The following is a 14,427-nucleotide window of genomic DNA, read 5'->3' as shown; positions in this document are numbered from 1 at the left end:
GGCGCTACGTGGCTGATCAGAGGACAACTGCCTAATTTTTTAAAGGGGAATGAAATTCTACCACACCGCCACTTGTTTGTAAAATGTGTGTATTCTATACACGATTATTTTCAAAACATTCACATTAATTAATTAAAAGAGAGATACGTAAATAAACAAATAAGGTATCAAACATGCCCTTCTTTCCATACAAAATAATTCACAAATCAAGAAAATAGAAGATTCATGCACCTGTATTTTTTTCTTCTTTGTGTTCATTTTTGAACATATTGATCTGCTTATATAACGGGTGTAGCCTGCTTATATTATCTGCTTATATCATTTCCATTTAACCTAGATGCTGTCCACAATAGGGACCCGCTGAACACTGGGACCTGTTTGGTATGCAACCCATGTTGCATCTGATGGCCTTTCTCTCAGACACTCTCTCTGTCTCTCTCACACACATCAGAGAGTGAGATAGAGTTGACCTTTAAATTTTGATACATTTCCCCAAACCAGACCCTACCTATCATTTGAGCTTACTTATCACAGTCTCTTTTGCACAATATAATGATGGAACTGTCCAAAATCACATACACACACACACACACGTCAGAGAGAGAGAGTGCGATAGATCTTACCTTTTTATTTAGACAAATTGCCCCAGACCAGACACTACTTATCATTTGAGCTTACTTATCACAGTCTCTTTTGCACAATATAATGATGGAACTGTCTGGTAGCTATGAGTTTGAGTCAGGTGTTATTGTACTCTGAGGGTAATTATAACATGTTAATACACATCTGTTCCAGCCAGACACCTGGATAAAACATCTAAATGTGCAGAAATATCAAAGTAATTATAGAGGGCGCTGAGACAGACAGATCCACTCCTTGTCTTAAAAGGCCTCTGTACAGATCTCAGCATGTTCCTTAGACAATGGAAGTCAAACTAACAGAAGCAGTGATTTTCTCTCTCCTTCTTACTCTCCAGGTATTTTCTGCAGGTAAGTATTTTATGTTTTTTTTTATTTTTTACAAATCATCTAATTTCTGGGGATTTAAATATCTAACATGAAATATCAGAGATCATCTCTTCAAAATGCTATGATGACGTCGTGTAATATATTTTTTGAGGAAATGGAGTGAAAATATATGTTTTAAAATATTAAGAGTTTTTGCCATTTGAAATGATAGTGATGATCAGGACATTCAGGGGCGATTTCAGATTAAGCCTAGTACTGGACTAAAAAGCACTTTCTATGGAGATGTTCTATTTAGAATTATTTTTAGTCCAGAACTAAAATTAATCTGTGTTAGCATCACTTTCACAATGTCTTGAATGTCATCCAGAGAGGAACGATGAGACTCCCACTTCCTGGCCCGATCAAGGGGCAATTCCCACGGGAGACTACCTGGAGAAGGGGAGAGGAGAGGTGCACAGATATGACAGACAAGGTGAGTAAAAAAAAATCAATACATTCAGACTAGCCTGGAATCCAAACTGAATATTGATCAGTATTAGTATTGTTTCAGTGACATGGTGTGATATTCAGCTTGGATCCCAGGCTAAAGACTACTGAGTAAACACGATTGATCTCTTATATCGATCTTCGGTGGCATTTATATAACTGACAACAAAAACAACTTTCTCACATGTTTTTTTTCACAGTTCAGCATTCTGGGCAATCTGAACATGATGTTATTCACACACTGCTGAGCACAAACGATGCAACTGAGATAGACATCATCAACCGTGGCGAGTTTCCATGTAACGTCATATCAGTCATGGACGACCTCCTAACCCCTCAGGTTCGGACTCAACCAACCCCGACCGCAGTTACCACCAGCAGCCCACACCTGGACAATAACAAAAACAAGAGAAAGGCAAAGGGAGCTCCTCAACATCAGGGTCTAGTTGTCCCATACCTACCCATCAGGCCTGGTGCCCCCAACATAAAAGGCTTCCCTCCTGCACCCCGAATGTTCTTTGTCCCTCAGAGAGCTGAAGCACGCCATCCCCACCCCATGAGCTGGTTTCCCAGAGGTTATGGAAGTATGCCCAACTACCTCATGCCCCCCTCTGTATTCTCAGCCTATGTCCGGGCTTTGCATGGAAGTTCATCTGAAGAGAATTCTCAGAGTGACTGAAGTATCGGGTTCCTAAGACCATTTATAAATAGAATGGGGGGTGTCCGTTCTATAGATTCTATTTCTATGACTAAGAGTTTCTGGTGCTAAGTCTCCATTACTGTCCCAGAAAAGAGATCGGCAGAGGCTGATATGATCGGTGTCATTGTGCGCTGAATCTGCTATGTGGAAGTGTTGATAAGCATCATGTTATTTTTTAATCACTCACAGCACCATGCGTATATGCTTACATGACAAAAATATACCATTTCCTTTTCATAAAGTTTTTGAGTTGTTTTGGACTGCAGTGCTCAACCATTTAAATACACTAAATGAATACGTTTAACATGTTACCTTCAGAATCACGATGCTTGCACAATACAAATTACACCCTGCATTGCAAAGAAAGCCAGGTTCGACAAGTGCAACTTTTAATCAAGCCAGAATGAACAATGATTAATGGATTCATTACCGGAGAGTATCATGCCTGTGTCACAAATACGCAGACCTGTGGTCAACCTCGGCTGCCTTTGCAATCAACACAAGGCAGTTACCACAGGAGCTGGAACTAGGTGGTGTTCATTATGCACCAAACTGAAGGTAAAAAAGAAAAGAGGATTGCCAATAAGAAACGTTCCTTTCATTAGAAATTAGAAGTGTGGTTAAGGTTAGGTTTGAAATAACATTTTAAGAAGAGAAATTGTAGAAACAGGTGGGATTTAGCAAGAATTATGACTTTGGCAACTACATTGAACAAAAAGTATAAATGCAACAATTTCAAAGTTACAGTTCATATAAGGAAATCAGTAAATTCAAAAAAATTAATTAGGCCTAATCAATGGATTTCACAACTGGGCAGGGGCGCAGCCATGGGTGGGGAGGACATAGGCCCACCCACTGGGGAGCCAGGTGAAGAAGCTGGATGTGGAGGTTCTGGGCTGGCGTGGATACACATGGTCTGTGGTTGTGAGACCGGTTGGACATACTGCCAAATTCTCTGAAACGTTGGAGGCAGTTTATGGTAAAGAAATGTTACATTCAATTATCTGGCAACAGCTCTGGTGGACATTCCTGCAGTCAGAATGCCAGTTGGACACTCCCTCAAAACTTGAGACACCTGTGGTATTATGTTCAGTAAAAAAAAATGCACATTTTAGTGGCCTTTTATTGTCCCCAGCAAAAGGTGCACCTGTGTAATGATCATGCTGTTTAATCAGCTTCTTAATATGCCACACCTGTCAGGTGGATGGAGAAATGCGCACTGACAGGAATGTAAAGAAATTTGTGCACAACGTTTGAGAGAAATAAGCTTTTTGTGCACATGGAACATTTCTGGGATCTTTTATTTCAGCTCGTGAAACCAACACTTTACATGTTGAGTTTATATTTTTGTTCTTTGTAGTCGAGACCCACGTTACTTCTGGCTTTGTTAATATTCTCAAGTAGGATCCAACATCTTGGGGCATTTCCAACTTCTTTGTCTTTTACGACATTTGGTTGACTGCTGTGCCCCTTAAAACATGACAACTGTGATGACTGGTGCAGATATCAGTAGTTTATTGTATGTTAAGTCCAAACACATTCAAAATGGAAAACTAAAACAAATTTGCTCCATCTGCAACACATTTTTTTGTTTCTACTAGCAAACAAGTAGAAGGTAAACACAGTAAATTAAGATGGCAACCAACTGACTGCTTTGCGTACCACACTTGCTAAAGCCAGGAAGGAAATCCTATTCCACTGAAAAGAGGACTGGAATGATATACATTTAAATCCACTCTACAGCATTTTTCAACAGTGGAAAAAGTTTACAGCCTTTGCTTTAGGGGGTCCTTTGAAACTTGGGGGTAGAGATGGGGGTTTCACTGAAATTTCAGAGCAAAAAAAATAAAAAGTACAAATCTGCTCCCAATAAACGTTTTAACACCACTGAGTTTTAAAGCACTGACTTCAGAAAACTAGCCAGAAAGCATGATGGCATTCCACTCGGCTGACTCTCCTCGCCCTTGTTGACCATTGCAAAAGTAAAATCGCAGTAAGTGCCCTTTTCTTAGCCATAATATGAAACTCACATTATGAGTATATAGGCAACTGTGAAACTTGTCCATTTGTGGAAACATGGGGAGGGATGTAGTTCTGCAGTGACCAACAATGGGTTCCTGGAGAAAGGGGCTCAATTTCAAAATGGCCTCTTCCCATAACACACACACACCAGTGTTCGGCACGTCGCTCCAATCCAACCAAAAGGTACATGCATTTCCACCAGTGTGACTGGCTTTTTAAGCTGGCCCACGCCACGAGAAAATTAATTATGAGAGCAATGTCAGAAAAGGGGGTAGGATGGGAAAAGTGTTTTTACTGTGACAGATTGTCCCAGAAATTTTCAGAAATAGCGCAATACCACCTGACAAGGAAGACCTCAGTACGACATTTTGGAAAAGGCGCTACATCAGATTTAACTTTCCGTTTCAGTGCAAGAAGACCAGTATAAGAAAAAAGAAGTGCAAAATATTTGTCCTTTCTCCTCCCCGATTCTATTCCAGGTTGAAACCGAGGTCTTCCCTTTCACAGTCACAAAAATAAAACATCCCATTTCACTGGCAGAGTACTGATATAGAAATCTTATTTTTCTTATTTTGCCTTAGTGAGGAAAAAAATAATTGAAAAATCGGTACACAGCACATTGAATATTATCAGCATTTAAAAAAATATGAACGCATAAATGGATTTAAAAAAGTGAGTGCCATCCCAGATAAAGTTTGCACTAACGCTAAACCACACCTAAGATGACCATTTTACAAAAATGGCTGCCAACGAAAAATGTTTGTTGTTGATGAAACAGTCGGATGCCCTTGGATCCAGGGCTTATGCCACCGTTTGAGACAAAGACCATGCTGCTCCAATTGACCGTACCGATTGAGAACTGTCTAGTAGCCCATGTCTGAGCCGTGCAATCAACGTTTTCCTTTAAGAGGGCATTTCATTTTCACTGTCCGTTACAGTTACTAAGCAAACAGCTCGTCAATACTGCAGATGCAAACTCTTCAACTGATCCCATTTGCTTGACTAACCAAGAATCACACATGACTAGTATGTTCCAATGAGTCATTTCTTTAACATAATAACGCACTTCTGGGACATTTAACATTAAAACTTCAGGCACCCGTTGTCTCTAGTCTCTTTAAAACCCCAGAGCAGATACTATAAACAAATGCACAACTTGCAGCACATCATCTTAGGTTGTTCAACAGTACTTATGGGAGAGTGAAATGTGCACCAGAAAAACATTATAATCCTGTGAAGAACACTGCAAATTCTCCTGGCCTCAGTAGGTAGAGTAGTTCAACTGGAGCTGGGAGCAAAACCGGACACCCCAAACTCAACTCACTAGTAAGACTGGAAAGATTAAATAGAAGGCACCATCATGCTTTTATAGTCAAGTTGAAAAAAAAGAGAATTAAATCATACAGTGAACTATGATTTTTGCTGTACATTTATTATGTTCCTCCGTACACTTGACGGGGAATGGAGGGAGAAGAGGAACCCCAGTTTCACGGTTCTGGCAAGGGCAGGGGAGAAAAAAAAATGCATGAAAATAAAAGAAAAAAACAATAGGGAGCGAGTCTCCAAACATTATCACCACCACTCTCCTATTGGTCAGCTTGGGTTGTGTCTGTGGACCATCCTTTTATTTCCCCATTCGGTGAAGTCCAGGAACTTTGAGCTTTTTATTAAATTCATTTAGGAAAATAATCATTCTGTAGCTTGGTATGTTGTATTCCAGCAGTAATTGAAGCATAGTTATGGGTTCGCAGATGAAAGATGTGAGAGAAGTATATTGGTCACAGTAAACAGGCCTGAAGTGGAGGCCTGCCTTGTCACGTCGTTTAGCTTTGAGACAACAGTAGATGTCTCAACCAGCTGCGATCCCAGGATGTCAATGTAACATGACAAAAGTACCCATTAGTGCATATTGATGAGTGCATTATGCAATTTGTTTTATGCAGTGTCCTTTGAAAAGGAAAAAACTAAATGCAAGCCCCCCCACAGCAGGAAATTCACCTCATGCTTTTCCAACAGTAACAGGCAGAGAACTCCCACATATAAAATGTGCATTAAGAGGGGTTTCGTGACGTAGCGCCCTGGTAAGTCGAGGCGTAATAATCTCTATTCCAAATGATGGGCTGTATTATCGTAGGTAAAAGTCTATCAGTCCCTCCTCCTATAACGATGCAGATTACTCCTGGTTGCTTTTCCTCAAATTTACAAATTAATGTTTGTGAATTCTTGACAACACTGGAAAAGTACGCTCAGCTCACAGCTAAGTAAAGCGAAAATGCAAATTTGACGTTTGCTCATTTTTGTCTGTCACATCAAAGAAGAAATAGTTGACAGTCTGTCACATTCCAAAGCCAAAAATACTTTTTTACCGAAACGAAAATAAACAAACAAAAGTATATACGTTTATACATGTAGATTTTTTCGTTAACGAGAACGGTAGAAGATGAACGTGGTACTACTTCCGAACTGCAGGTGGCACTATCAGCGGCGCTGGGTGGTGAAGCGGCCCTCGGCAGAACCTCCTGCTCCTCTTCCAGAACCCAGGCCGGGCTTGGGAGCACCCATGCCGCCCCTGGGTGGGGGGCCCCTGCCGTCACGCATCATCCCGCTGCCGGCCACCATGCCTCCTCGTGGGCCGCCTGGCCCCCTGTCGCCGCGTCTCCCCATGTCTCTGCGGTCGTCTCCGCCACGGACCTCCCGCTCACGCACCGCCCTGGTCTTCTTCTCCTCTACATTCAGACGCACCTCGCCACGGAACATGATGGGCTACAGGACAAAGGGGACCGTTAATACAGGACTGACAGGTGATTAGGGGACCTTAAGAAAATACAATTTTCACGATCCTTCTCATTCACTGGTTTGCACACCATAAAACCCTATTGTTGCATCTATTGTGTTTGTAGTTTTCCTGCATAGAAAAGTCTTAGGAGGCCTGCCTAAGTGTTTACGGGCCACCTATGTCCAGAAAGCTAAAACAAGAGCCCCCAATATTATTTTTTAAATTACGATCCTTGAGAACCAACAATCACCAAAAATAAGAGTCAGGGAGAATCAAATTCCAAAAACGATACATTCAGGAGTATTTTTGTCAGAGAATTGGGAACCCCATTGATTCTGTTAGAATGTTTGAGACTCAGATAGCATAAGCCAAGCTGAATGTTGTCTCTGCAGACAACGGGAGGGCTTCAAATTTCCAGTCAGCACCCCCCCAGCACCATTTTGCTCCAGTAAAACCTTGAATACCCAGTCTCCTATAGCTGAGATTCAAACAAAGGGAAAACGGTCTAGAGAATTGGGGATTAGGATACTGTGCAGAAAACCCATAGGTAGTGATTTACAACACCAAGTCGTGTGCCACCAAAACACCCGTGTGAATGAGGGGGATAATGAAGTCAGTACTTGCCCCCCCTACCTTCGCCCCCAGGATTCTCTGGACAGGGTCAGAGTCGTCGAAGACCACAAAGCCAAAGTTGGGCAGCTTTCCTCCGACTCCCTTGGTGTTGATCCTCAACTCCACTACATTGCCAAAAGCTGAAGGAAGACATTTTAGTTTTCAATTCCAAATACCGAAAATCATACACACTTCTCCTGCTACGTCATCTGGAGTTTACCGCGTTAGTCACACCTTAACAAAAGGATAGAAGATGTAAACTGTTCCAAACGCACACAATTCTATTGATTTAAATGCCATTGATACTTTGAACAACCAGAAAATGGCATGGCTAAATAACCATTCATGTGTACGAGTGCTTACTCATGAAGAAGTCCTTGAGCTCTGCCTCGTCAATGTCATGAGGGAGGTTGCCCACAAAGAGCTGGTGGCTGTCTGGGTACCGGATGATCCTCCTGTTGTCCATCTCACCGGGGTCCGCCTCGCCCCGACCTGCAGTCAGAAGAAGTCATTAGCTACCATCTGCACCGTCACTCTGTACCAACACTGAAGAGAGCACATTTAGTACAAAGTCACAGCTTTATTACCTTTGTTGACAAAACTGAAGTGGGGTTTCCCAGTTTGTGATTCTGAAGGTGCAACACCATCTAAGTGACAGAGACGTGCACACATTGACCCATGTGTAAATAATAAAGACTACAGAAGTGTGAGCACCCGTGACGTGTTGAGAACTAAGCAGACCTAAAACCAAGAGCATATTGTGCGTATAGACAGTGCGTCTGTAGAAAAACATTGCCATTAGGTCCCACCGGGCTTACCAGGTCTGGATGCTCGCTGTACGAAGGCTGGTCTGTCGCGGGGGCGCTGGTCCCGGGGTCCCCGGAGAGGGGCCATCTGGCTCTCAAGTTTGGTCTCCGCTCTGGGCTGTAAAGGAGCGCGACACACAGGAGATGAGACCTACTTGACCATAGACAACACACAGCCCAGACACACACAAGACACGGGGTCAGGGGTTACCTGTGAGCTTGGTGCTTTAACAACATGGGGGGGGATTCCAGAGGAGGGTCCTGTACCGCTAGGAGGCAGGTTTTTACTGGTCACCGAGGCCCAGGAGAAGGTCTGCCAGGAATTCAGTCAGAATTCAACCGTGCCAATCAGTAGAACACAGTACAATATGATTTTGAAAGGCAGATATCTTGACAGTAATCCGTGCAATAGTGCTATTTCTGAAATGGCACCCTATTCCTTCTATAGTGCACTTTTGACCAGTGATCTATATAGAACAGCAGTGTGATTTCAGATGCAACCTGCATGTTATTGTGGTTTTATAAATGGTCATAGCACTGTTGTACCAGGAGAGTGGACCAACCTTGGGGGCCTCCTGCGTGCTGGGTGGAGACTCTACTGGGACCGGGGAGGGGGCCTTCTCTTCCAGCTCCTCCATCACCTTCTCCTCTACGTCAGGCTTCAGCTCCTCTACCTCGGGCTCCGGTTCAGGCTCGGGCTCAGGCTCTGGAGCCGGCTCCTCCATAGGCTCCTCAACACCATTGCTAAATGAAGCAGAAATCAGTCAAGTTTTCAACAGCCGTTTGCCTAGATGTACCTTTTTATAAACTCAGATACAAGCTCAATATGATTGGATTCAGTCACATTTCTTCTTGACACAAATATGATGCAACTGTACACTCACTGGCCAGTTTATTTGGCACCCCACACCGTTCATGAAAATGGACCGCTCCTACAGACACAGTGAGCCATGTGGCCTGCTAGATAAAGCAGGCAGACAGGCATCCAGTTACTATTCAATTGAATGGACAAAACGAGTGACTTAAGGCTGCGCGTGGTATGATCATTGATACCAGGGGCGCCAGATCCAGTATCTCAGAAACTGGCCGCCGGATTTTCCCACGCGACAATGTCTGGAGTAAACCAAGAATGGTGCGACAAACAGAAGAAAAAATACATCCAGTCAGCGGCAGTCGTGTGGGCAAAAACAGCTAGTTGATGAGAGGTAGAATGAGAATGGAAAGAATTGTGCAAGCTAACAGGCGGGCCACAATTTGATCAATAACAGCGAAGTACAACAGTGGTGTGCAGAACAGCATCTAGTTGATCCTTGTCATAGATGGGCTATTGCAGCAGACAACCACACCGGGTTCCACACCATTCAGGTAAAAACTAAATGCGGCTCGTGGGCACATGGTCACCAAGATTGGACAATCAAGGAGTGGAAAAACAGCACCTGGAGCATGATATCGAGTTTAATTTACTTGTGTGGCCTGCGCAGTCCCCAGGCCTCAACCCAACAGACCATCTGGAATGGGCCAGACGGCAGTACATTCATGCTGCGAACAATCCACAGCAACTGCGTGATGCCGTCGCCGTCAGCATGTACCAACATCCCTGTGGAACGTTTCCGATACCGTGTAGAACGCCCCAAAAATTCTGTCTGTTCTGAAGGCAAAGAGCAGGTTCGACCCAGTACTAGATGTGTGTACCAAATAAACTGTCCGGTGAGTGTACACATACCAACTGTATGCCATGTTTACTTATTGTTGTTTTTTAATGTAGTGCACATCCTGTACATAAATGCAATTTCTCTAAAATAGAAAATTAAGTACATCTAGTCACCATTGATCTAACCATCATTGTCAAACTGGCATGGTGGTCTCCATGGCATAGACTTACATGACAGGGTGAGGCTCGTAGTAGGTAGTGCTGTTAAGACTGTCCTGTAGTGGCTCTGGGGACGGCTGTCTCTCCTCCTGCTCCTCCTCAACCTCCTCTTCAGATTCTGAGGTATCATTGATTAACAAAACAAAGTATACAGACCATATAAACAAATTGACATCCAAAGTCAACATTGAAGATCATTTAACTGGACAAAGTGCAGAATTTCTTACCCTCATCAAGTTCAGCCTCAGAGTCACCGAAAACCTCATCCTCATAGCGGAAAATGTCATTGTGTACGTAGAACTTGTTTGCCACGGAGCCCTGTGGAAATAGCCAGACAAGCTATTATTTGTGCTGCACTAGCTGACGAAAATGTGCTTTTACCCTCATAGTTGAGGAGCTTCATAATCTAAGAAAAAGTGCAGAGTTGTTTTCAGTGGGCATGAAATGTTTTGAAACAGAGTGAATCAGGGAGGTACTTCCTGAACATTGAGCCCTACTGAACACAACGCAGGTAGTCACTCCACTTCAATTAATTCTACCATTTCATGACTGCTGAACACAATCCAAAATTCCCAGTGAGTGACAATTAAAATATGACAACTACCCTATGCTTAGTAAAGTGTGTGCAGTGAGCCCCGCCCTTTAGCCTACCGTACTACGCACCTCTGGAGCGAGCACAAAGGTCTGCATGAACTTCCTCATCGGCTGGCCGTTGTTGGAGAGCTCACCCAGCACCTGGACCACAACGCCATCAGTCAGCGTGGCATGGGCGTCCACGTGTCTGATCTTCGTGTGGCATTCTTGGAACTGCAGGGACAGGACCTTCTTGTGGATTTCCTGGGTAGGGTGAAGGAAGTACAGTTAGAAGTAAATCACAAGACCAGGAGTGGTTTATAATAGAATCAAATTTCCTGCATTATTACATCACAGCACTTGGAAGGTTATAAAAAAAATATTTGAACATCTAAATTGTTTGAGATTTGCATGAAAAGCATCCTGAGTGAAGACTCTGGACTGTGTTATATTTTTCAAAACAGGTAGTTGTCATCTGGATCTTTGATTTAGGTTATTGACACTTACTGCTTGGCCATACACTGCTTCTGCAAGCTTCCCGTTGGAGTCAAGTCCGCCATGAACATAGGAGGAGTTCCTTCCATAGAACCTGTCATGACAAAGCAGAGACATTTAAAGTCCTGCTGGCACAAGTCTACATAAAGCAATGGAAGGTTATCACATACTGTGGGCTATTCAATCTAGACAAATCGGTCAGTACCTGTGCAGGAAATCGGGTGCTTTGTTTAAGAGTGTGTAATACTGCCTCACAAACTCCCGCCCTACAAGCAGGGGACTTGGCTTCTCCATCACCATTTCTTTGGTAATCAATATCAAGTGCTGAAACAGAACATTAACAAAACATTTTAATCTTGATATGAAGTAATACTTTGAAGTGACCTAAGAACATGCAGGTCAGCATTGAAGAAGGAAAATAAAGCCATGACAACTCATTCTTATTGGACATAATTGAGGCAACATGTACAATATCAACCCATAATACCAGAATGAGACCAATGGAAAACTGAGCAACTTATGAATCGTTCATGAATGATATTTGCATGCAAATTTGAGCAAATAAAAAATTATGTACAGAAACTGGTTATTAAGACGTTGCTTTCTAGTTTTGAAATTAGTTGAGAATATAAAGACAAAGTCGATGCGTTCAACTGATTTTTAAAACGACAATGCACCATGTTATTAGTGTTCACATTTTAAAATTATACATATTTATCGTTGCTATCTAACTACCTACTTTGATAGCACACACTAGCGTGCAACTGCGCCATCACGTTTATCCACCCGGACACAAAAGAGGGGTACAAAGCATAGGTCGCCTTCAACGAGACGTTCTCAGAAGAGTTGAGAGATTGTCTGAACATATGTTACTAATCAAATGAACAAATTAGGTTAATGTTAAATTAATTTGTTTGATAGTAGCCAGGCCTATTGTGACGGAAACTGCGGAAGGCCTCCCACGACCTGGTACAGCCTCCGTCGTAGCTGCACGTCTATTTTCGTGTGGCATCGTCGAATCATTTCCCTGGCCTCGATACCAGACATAACACATGTTGCTAGAAATAGTAGACCAACTCCAAATGCTTTGAAAGAGGCCTCGTCTTATTTGGAAGTGTATTTAGCAAACTAGTTAGGGCAGCATACTTGTAAGGTAAACGAGGATTAGCTAGCTAACGCTGGCTTCCTACTAGATTGGTGCTAGGCTAATTTGGGAAAACTCGTTAGCTAGCTCCTAAGTTAGCCAACACGTTAACACTGCGTGCATTGATAAATAGCATTACCCCCAATATTCTAATGTAATTTAAGTATACATTTTAAATCAACAAAATGCACAGAAAAGTCAGCACCGGTTGCTAATTAAATGATAGTGAAACTAGTACATTTGCTAACGTTAAGCAGCTAATGGCGCTAAGCTAGATTTGTGGCGTCGTTGCTTTTTCTCAAGCTACCTTGTCTTGACAACTTTGTTTACCCCTATCAGTTTTCCTTCGTGTATTAACATGCATCAACACTTTAATGGTGCAAAGTCATGTGGCTCAATTTCATGAATTAGAAACGTTGAACAGCAAGCAACAATCATTTTGTAACTAGCCAATACACATTGGCAAATTCTGACCGGTTAACACGTTCGTGCAAGTGCCTAAATCCTGGCACCGGCAGGCAGGGTTTTCTTGAACAGAGCTGGTTAGCAAGCAATATTGAGACACCAGTGCTCGTGTTAGCATTGCACATAATACAAAGGCCGACTGGCTAGGTATTCTTAGCTATAGCTAGTTAGTTAATGAGAAAAATAAAATTGAACTCGGTCCAATTCGGAGTTTAGCATCACATGATACCATGCCTGTTTATTCCATTTTAGCTCAAATTGTCGACATTAAATTAATTGAAGACACATACTGTACAGTGAGCCAACAAAGACCTTCACTAACTCAAATGTTAACTTTTTCCCGAGAACAACTACAGTAGCGAGCCATTAATAAAATGTTATCGTTAGTCAGATTATCGATTAAAAAAATAAATAAAAAGGTAACTTACCTTTTGAAATACCTATCTAATTGAACACAGTGATTAGATGAATATAATCTGAAATATGCAGAATATTTCAGGTGTAATTTATAATATTTCTCTCCTTCTACTGAAATACTTTATGATCTCTGCTGTATCAGAGATTGGAATTTAAAGCGATAGACTTCAAATTTATTGTCTAACCCCTGCAATCTAGGGAGGGAACCCCCGTGACAGTGGAGTAGCCAATGATATTTTTACACTGGACAACATCAATTGTGACGTATTTTGGTGTATTTTCCCGCCTGCCTTCTTGCCTAAAAATCCAGACGTTATGACGTCACAACGGGTTTATTTTGTCATAACTCGTAATATAATATTAATTATCAGCCAACAGTTAAAAAGAGATTAATTGTGACTTAAAATATATTTACCAATAAAACAATGTTCATATAGTATGTTCTATACAGTACAAAATTGAGCAATCTGTAATTCATGAGGATGTTATATGTTTTATTCCTGACAGACAGCAGATAACTTGAAGGCTACAATTAATACTTTTGAATACAAAAACTGGAGGAAACCTAGAGCCACAGAAACAAGTCTATCATATGCCTGCCAGTATCAGGAGACACACCTACAGTGCATTCGGAGAGTATTCAGTCCTCTTGACTTTTTCCACATTTTGTTACGTTACAGCCTTATTCTAAAATGTATTAAATTGTTTTTTTTCTTCTTCTCATCAATTTACACACAATACCCCATAATGACAAAGCAAAAACAGGTTTTTACTGAAATGTCTATTTACATAAGTATTCAGACCCTTTACCCAGTACTTTGTTGAAGCGCCTTTGGCAGCGATTACAGCCTTAAGTCTTCTTGGGTATGATGCCTCAAGCTTGGCACACCTGTATTTGGGGAGCTTCTCCCATTCTCCTCTGCAGATCCTCTCAAGCTCTGTCAGATTTGGATGGGGAGCTATTTTCAGGTCTCTCCAGAGACGTTTGATCGGGTTCAAGTCCGGGCTCTGGTTGGGCCACTCAATACCTCTGTGTGCCCTGCTATACCTCTCTCATGTCTGGGAACTTGGCAGGCGAATAGATTTTCTTCCC

At 42.2% G+C, this 14,427-nt stretch overlaps 2 protein-coding genes across 9 annotated transcripts; one reads left to right on the top strand and one right to left on the bottom strand.

The window, feature by feature from the left end:
- Window positions 1-396: 396 nt before the first annotated feature.
- On the top strand, window positions 397-2,675 carry LOC127907976 (uncharacterized). Its single transcript, XM_052464827.1, has 3 exons — window positions 397-989; window positions 1,336-1,440; window positions 1,655-2,675. Exons 1-3 carry the CDS (start codon window positions 923-925, stop codon window positions 2,131-2,133), a joined length of 651 nt encoding a protein of 216 aa, XP_052320787.1. The 5' UTR covers window positions 397-922; the 3' UTR covers window positions 2,134-2,675.
- A 977-nt stretch (window positions 2,676-3,652) lies between these two features.
- Window positions 3,653-13,517, bottom strand: g3bp2a (G3BP stress granule assembly factor 2a). Of its 8 annotated transcripts, none has more exons than XM_052464820.1 (13): window positions 13,346-13,517; window positions 11,514-11,632; window positions 11,321-11,402; window positions 10,892-11,077; window positions 10,468-10,558; window positions 10,253-10,358; window positions 8,934-9,114; window positions 8,582-8,683; window positions 8,383-8,488; window positions 8,152-8,211; window positions 7,928-8,056; window positions 7,577-7,704; window positions 3,653-6,939 (listed from the first exon to the last, which is right to left on the bottom strand). In XM_052464820.1, exons 2-13 carry the CDS (start codon window positions 11,606-11,608, stop codon window positions 6,655-6,657), a joined length of 1,551 nt encoding a protein of 516 aa, XP_052320780.1. In that variant the 5' UTR covers window positions 11,609-11,632; window positions 13,346-13,517; the 3' UTR covers window positions 3,653-6,654. The 8 variants fall into 8 exon arrangements, with proteins under 8 accessions (XP_052320780.1, XP_052320781.1, XP_052320782.1 ...); XM_052464821.1 differs by having other exon boundaries at window positions 7,586-7,704; XM_052464822.1 differs by having other exon boundaries at window positions 10,904-11,077.
- Window positions 13,518-14,427: the final 910 nt, after the last annotated feature.

Source organism: Oncorhynchus keta, chromosome 16 (assembly GCF_023373465.1).
Source record: "Oncorhynchus keta strain PuntledgeMale-10-30-2019 chromosome 16, Oket_V2, whole genome shotgun sequence".
NCBI classification, from domain to species: Eukaryota; Metazoa; Chordata; class Actinopteri; order Salmoniformes; family Salmonidae; genus Oncorhynchus; species Oncorhynchus keta.
Note: the sequence above shows the minus strand (reverse complement) of the source record. Positions and strands in the feature narration are given on the sequence as shown.

Bases quoted from the DNA above. Each gene is read 5' to 3' on its own strand.
- LOC127907976 (XM_052464827.1), top strand. From the start codon at position 923: ATGGAAGTCAAACTAACAGAAGCAGTGATTTTCTCTCTCCTTCTTACT. The intron at 990-1,335 runs GTAAGTATTTTA...AATGTCATCCAG, and splicing joins TCTCCAGGTATTTTCTGCAG to AGAGGAACGATGAGACTCCC. The intron at 1,441-1,654 runs GTGAGTAAAAAA...TTTTTTTCACAG, and splicing joins GCACAGATATGACAGACAAG to TTCAGCATTCTGGGCAATCT.
- g3bp2a (XM_052464820.1), bottom strand. From the start codon at position 11,608: ATGGTGATGGAGAAGCCAAGTCCCCTGCTTGTAGGGCGGGAGTTTGTG. The intron at 11,078-11,320 runs GTAAGTGTCAAT...CACCCTACCCAG, and splicing joins AAGCAGTGTATGGCCAAGCA to GAAATCCACAAGAAGGTCCT. The intron at 10,359-10,467 runs GTAAGAAATTCT...ATGATACCTCAG, and splicing joins TGAGGCTGAACTTGATGAGG to AATCTGAAGAGGAGGTTGAG.